This window comes from Sinocyclocheilus grahami, unplaced genomic scaffold (genome assembly GCF_001515645.1).
Source record: "Sinocyclocheilus grahami isolate Dianchi unplaced genomic scaffold, SAMN03320097.WGS_v1.1 scaffold1585.1, whole genome shotgun sequence".
NCBI lineage: Eukaryota > Metazoa > Chordata > Actinopteri > Cypriniformes > Cyprinidae > Sinocyclocheilus > Sinocyclocheilus grahami.
The window spans coordinates 47,313-53,958 of record NW_015506764.1 but is presented as its reverse complement, the minus strand read 5'-3'; the positions used below and the strand labels follow the sequence as shown (position 1 = coordinate 53,958).

Genomic DNA, 6,646 nt, shown 5'->3' with positions numbered 1-6,646 from the left:
TGTGTGTGAGTGTTTGTGTGTGTGTGTGTGTGTGTGTGTGTATGCGTGAATGTGTGTTTGTGTGTGTGTGCGTGAATGTGTGTGTGTGTGTGCATTTGTGTGTGTTTGTTTGTTTGTGTGTGTGTGTGTGTGTGTGTGCACGCGCATGTGCGTGTGTGTGTGAGAGAAATCAAAACTGAAATTAAACTGAAAACTGAAAATATAAAAATAAAAGCTCAATTAAAAATACATTTAAAAAAATGCTATAATAGTGTTTAAAATATAAAAAGTATAACATATTTACTGTGAGTATACATTTAATCTGAGGAAAAATTACAATGAAACTTTTGAAGCAAACTACATTTTCTGAAGGAAATGAGGTGTGAAAATTCGCAAGGCCCTTTTAAACGACTCAGACACTCACAGAAGACAATTGTTGACATACTTAGTCTTGGATGAATTTGATGAGAAATATTTGAGTTTATATCAAGATCTCTGACTTTTGATGGCAAACTTTGGTACCTTTTCAGTCTGAGCACAGTTTGAAACATATCATCTTAAACTCTCGAGGAGAAGTGAGAAATTTGAGCAAAAGTCTCCACTCGTTGTCTTAGAAGAAACACTCGAGATGAGTTCTTCGTCTTTCATATGGACTGAAGTCAATGATATTCAGGGTGGACCAAACTGTAGCAGCTCCTCACGTATCAGCGTTAGGTTGCACTTTCTTACCTTGGGTTTGGGTGTGACGCTCGTGCTGGGTCCTGGGATGGTGTCAGGTGACTGCTGCAATCACAAAGAGACAAACAAGCGCACATGAACATCACAGCCTTCAGATACAGCTGAAATGTTCTGCAGGGGCCCTTAAGGGCATAAATTATAATGCGCCGACGTGACCTTCACATGAAAAGCTCTGCAGAAATGCGATTTTATGAGCTAATCCCATCTCGCCAGTGACATTCTGCCATGTTTCTGGATGTCATGTTGTGCTTTTGACGTTGACGAAGCAAATCTTCCTGCATGTTTGGTTTTGACATTTCACACTGATGCAGCATGCAAATCGTGCGGCAAACTCTGACTGTGCTTTGAAAGGTGAACGGGGTCAAACTTGTGTTGAGTATTTTGATATACTATGGTACTAAATAACTTCCATATCTATACACCATGACGATTATGCCATAGCACAACCATAGCACAATTTATATAAATAAATAAAGAATAGAAATATATAAAAAAAATAATGAAAATGACAAAAGCACATAACACAATTACTAAAACTAAAATTAAATATGTACAGTATAAAAATAAAGAATAGAAATATATTAAAAATAAAAAGTAATAAAAATGACAAAAGCACATAACACAATTACTAAAACTATAATTAAAAATATATAAAAATAATAATAATAAATAATACTTAATTAAATAATACTAAAATAACACTAGCCTAGGGAAATACCATGGTGCTTTTGTTCATGGATGCTTAACCTCATGGCTAACAAAACTGTGCAGGCAGAGTCTGTGACATGAGGGACTTAATGACATTTCACTTCTACTTAATAATTCTCTCTCAGCATGACATAAGTTCATATTAAACAGGCGCAGTCGTGCAATCATGTCGGACCCTCGATCGGCTCTGAGCTCTCTAAAGTGACGTTCTGTAAGAAAGAAGGCTTGTTAGGTTTGATTTGGACAAACTCAGTGTCGGGTCTTCATTTCCAGAGCCGGATCAGTGGACAGAACTGGAACAAAGATGCTGATCCTCATTATAATGATCAGAACTTTGATCATTTTATCTGTTCATAAGTTTTATCTGTGTGGAGTGACCCACATTCACTCCTCTATATGTGTCTTATTCTCTTCACATCCAATCTTGTGTCTCCATTGTCCTATTACACAACAGCATAATAGAATATATAACGATATTTCGGATTGCATGGTCCTTGTTCTTCACCACATAAGTGTATTTTATTATTTAAGTAACCTGCATATAGTCACATTTGTTCATTGTGCAATCTGTGTCACTCATTTCTGCACGTTTTGCTAACTGGTTCAATCTCACATCCGTTGAGCAAAAAGATAAACATTAAAATATAAAAAAATAAACAAAGGTTTCACAGCCTGATGTCATGAGAGAACATTTAAAGTTCCAAAAAGAACGGCCAATATATGTGGTTGCCAAGGTGCTTTATGTGGTTGCTAGGGTGTTGCTAGAGTGTTCTAGAGATTGCTAGACCAATATTACTAAGGTGTTCTATGTGAATAGTAGACAGTTGCTAGGGCATTAGGGCACAGAGTGTCCGAGGCGGTTGCTAGGGTGTTGCCAGACCATTATATGTGACCCTGGACCACAAAACCAGTCATAAGAGTAAATTTTTCGAAATTGAGATTTATACATCACCCGAAAGATGAATAAATAAGCTTCCCATTGATATATGGTTTGTTAGGATCTGACAATATTTGTCCGAGATGCAACTATTTGAAAATCTGGAATCTGAGGGTGCAAAAAAATCTAAATATTGAGAAAATCATCTTTAAAGTTGTCCAAATGACGTTCTTAGCCATGCATATTACTAATCAAAAATTAAGTTTGAATATATTTACAGTAGGAAATTTACAAAATATCTTCATGGAACATGATCTTTATTTAATATCCTAATGATTTTTGGCATAAAAGAAAAATTGATAGTGCTTTTGACGTTGACGAAGCAAATCTTCCTGCATGTTTGGTTTTGACATTTCACACTGATGCAGCATGCAAATCGTGCGGCAAACTCTGACTGTGCTTTGAAAGGTGAACGGGGTCAAACTTGTGTTGAGTATTTTGATATACTATGGTACTAAATAACTTCCATATCTATACACCATGACGATTATGCCATAGCACAACCATAGCACAATTTATATAAATAAATAAAGAATAGAAATATATAAAAAAAATAATGAAAATGACAAAAGCACATAACACAATTACTAAAACTAAAATTAAATATGTACAGTATAAAAATAAAGAATAGAAATATATTAAAAACAAAAAGTAATAAAAATGACAAAAGCACATAACACAATTACTAAAACTATAATTAAAAATATATAAAAATAATAATAATAAATAATACTTAATTAAATAATACTAAAATAACACTAGCCTAGGGAAATACCATGGTGCTTTTGTTCATGGATGCTTAACCTCATGGCTAACAAAACTGTGCAGGCAGAGTCTGTGACATGAGGGACTTAATGACATTTCACTTCTACTTAATAATTCTCTCTCAGCATGACATAAGTTCATATTAAACAGGCGCAGTCGTGCAATCATGTCGGACCCTCGATCGGCTCTGAGCTCTCTAAAGTGACGTTCTGTAAGAAAGAAGGCTTGTTAGGTTTGATTTGGACAAACTCAGTGTCGGGTCTTCATTTCCAGAGCCGGATCAGTGGACAGAACTGGAACAAAGATGCTGATCCTCATTATAATGATCAGAACTTTGATCATTTTATCTGTTCATAAGTTTTATCTGTGTGGAGTGACCCACATTCACTCCTCTATATGTGTCTTATTCTCTTCACATCCAATCTTGTGGCTCCATTGTCCTATTACACAACAGCATAATAGAATATATAACGATATTTCGGATTGCATGGTCCTTGTTCTTCACCACATAAGTGTATTTTATTATTTAAGTAACCTGCATATAGTCACATTTGATCATCGTGCAATCTGTGTCACTCATTTCTGCACGTTTTGCTAACTGGTTCAATCTCACATCCGTTGAGCAAAAAGATAAACATTAAAATATAAAAAAATAAACAAAGGTTTCACAGCCTGATGTCATGAGAGAACATTTAAAGTTCCAAAAAGAACGGCCAATATATGTGGTTGCCAAGGTGCTTTATGTGGTTGCTAGGGTGTTGCTAGAGTGTTCTAGAGATTGCTAGACCAATATTACTAAGGTGTTCTATGTGAATAGTAGACAGTTGCTAGGGCATTAGGGCACAGAGTGTCCGAGGTGGTTGCTAGGGTGTTGCCAGACCATTATATGTGACCCTGGACCACAAAACCAGTCATAAGAGTAAATTTTTCGAAATTGAGATTTATACATCACCCGAAAGATGAATAAATAAGCTTCCCATTGATATATGGTTTGTTAGGATCTGACAATATTTGTCCGAGATGCAACTATTTGAAAATCTGGAATCTGAGGGTGCAAAAAAATCTAAATATTGAGAAAATCATCTTTAAAGTTGTCCAAATGACGTTCTTAGCCATGCATATTACTAATCAAAAATTAAGTTTGAATATATTTACAGTAGGAAATTTACAAAATATCTTCATGGAACATGATCTTTATTTAATATCCTAATGATTTTTGGCATAAAAGAAAAATTGATAATTTTGACCCATACAATGTATTGTTGGCTATTGCTACAAATATACCCCAGCGACTTAAGACTGCTTTTGTGCTCCAGGGTCACATATATGGTTGCTAAGATCTTCTATGTGAAATTTACACAATTGCTAGGTGGTTGCTAGGGCATAGCTAGAGTGTTCTAAGTGGTTGCTAGGGCATTGCTAGGTGGTTGCTAAGGTGTTGGTAGGCCGTTATAAGTGGTTGCTAAACTGTTCTACAGTATGTGATTGTTATGGCATTACTAAATTGTTGCTAGAGTGTTCTGGTTGGTTGTTAGGGCACTGCTAGGTGGTTGCTAACGTGCAACAGGTGATTGTTAGGGTATTTTTGGTGGTTTCTTTCTGGTCCAAATTAAAAGAGCCCAAAACACAGTTTCTCAATATATGGCTTGTGTCTAGAGCTTATTAGCAATATGTGATAAACTTAAGATTAATGAGTCAATCAATTTAGATCAATCAAGACCAATTTAAATCCATTGGATAAGGACAATCCAATGAGTCTCCTGAATAAATAAATCTCAAAAAGAATTAAAATCATATCGCAAAGCAACCCTGATGGCAAAGCATATTACAGCAGGTTAGTGCGCAAAATATCTACATAAGTCTGTTGGATTCTTCAGCACATTTAACAAAGCACAACTGGAAGAGCTTAATAAAGTGACGGAGCAGCTCTTCTCAAGAAACATGATTCAAGGACTCAATCACGTTTGGAACACAAACACTGCACGACGATGCACAAGCTTAACTTCAATACGAAGTGTTTGAGGTTTGTTCAATTCAGCAGTTTCTATATCTAAACAAACCGCAAATTAATATTTCCAAACGGGTTTCGCAAACACTCAAATCAGGAAGATAAAAATGGCTTACAAGCAACATTACCATTCTGTTATCATGTTTATCATCAAAAACCTCTGAACAACAGAGATGAATTCATGCGGCATGAATACTGTTTGAAATTCCTGTGATGATGGTATCTGTGGTTTTCTGCGGGCTGCTTTCCGTGGGCCGACCTGCAGGTATCCGCAGACAGACCGCTATCAGCAAGCGCTCGTCTCTCTGCAGACGAATCTCTCCAGGGGCTGTGCGTGCGCTCGAGACTTCTCATTTAGGAATCAGCGTTGTCTTTAGATGTTTCTCCTAAGACACAAGACCACATTTGACATAGTGTACGAGTAAAATTAATGTCAAAAATGACTAAAGTTCATTTGATCTTGGAAAAATGCGATTGAAAATCTTCATATTGAGAAGTTTTGAGATCTTTTTCTTCAGGAGAAACATTTGAGAAACTCCTCATTTAAAGGAGACATATCATGCCCCTTTTTACAATAAGTAATATAAGTCTCAGGTGTCCCCAGAATGTGTCTGTGAAGTTTCAGCTCAAAATACTCCACAGATAATTTATTATAACATTTTGAAAATGCCTATTTTGAGTGGAAGCAGAAACACGCTGTTTTTCGTGCCTGTCTCTTTAAATGCAAATGAGCTGCTGCTCCCCGCCCCCCTTTTCCAGAATAGAGCTGCGCCATTACAGTGCGTACCTGCTAAAAACATCTGTTTCGGTTCTGATTATCATGTTGAAATCATGCGTTTTACACCATATGAGTTTAAACTTCTGATATACGGTTTTCTGAGAGCACACATTCGAAGCACACCAAGTAGGAATAACTGCCGACCGGAGATCTCCAAAATGGGGCGTGAACTCCAAAAGTGGGCAGAACCTCCAAAATGGGGCGGGGTCTCCTCGCTCAAAAACTTTCACCATTGGCTCTGGCTTCAGCCAATTGATATTGACTTACATTTCAAAATAAAACTTTATAAATTAAACATTGTTTCTAGTTCATCTAAAATAAGATATGCTATATAAGTAAATATTCTCCGTGAGAGCAGAGCCCAAAGCTCGTGGCCAGTGGTGTTCGGACTGGAGTTTGAACATCTGCTTCATGATATAAACGGGAATCACCCACAAGCTCTCCCACGAGCCGTCCCAGCACAGCGCAGGGGAACAATTTCACTCTATCGCTGTGTTCTAAGCAACAGGGGCGTCCCGGGGCTTGAAATTCAATGTGAGTACTAAACTAAGTTCTCATTCACACACAAGTTTACGTTAAAAACACACGAGTTACAAAAAAAAGTCAGTTATGTCTGTGAAGGTAAATAGCTGGGAAAGAAATCACGTTTATTTTAGATCAGTGTGGCAGCAGCAATATGCAGTAAATAAATCAATAAATGCACTGCTCTGTTGTCTCCTCTGAGGCTGGGACT

The 6,646-nt window shown here is 36.8% G+C and overlaps 1 protein-coding gene across 2 annotated transcripts in view; it reads right to left on the bottom strand.

Moving 5' to 3' along the window:
• Positions 1-6,646, bottom strand: part of LOC107571363 (rap guanine nucleotide exchange factor 5-like) — a 75,990-nt gene that overhangs the window by 65,962 nt on the left and 3,382 nt on the right. For both annotated transcript variants that reach the window (XM_016257683.1, XM_016257684.1), the window contains exon 2: positions 709-762. In XM_016257683.1, the coding sequence (XP_016113169.1) occupies positions 709-762 (54 nt within the window). The remainder of the gene's footprint in view (positions 1-708; positions 763-6,646) is intronic.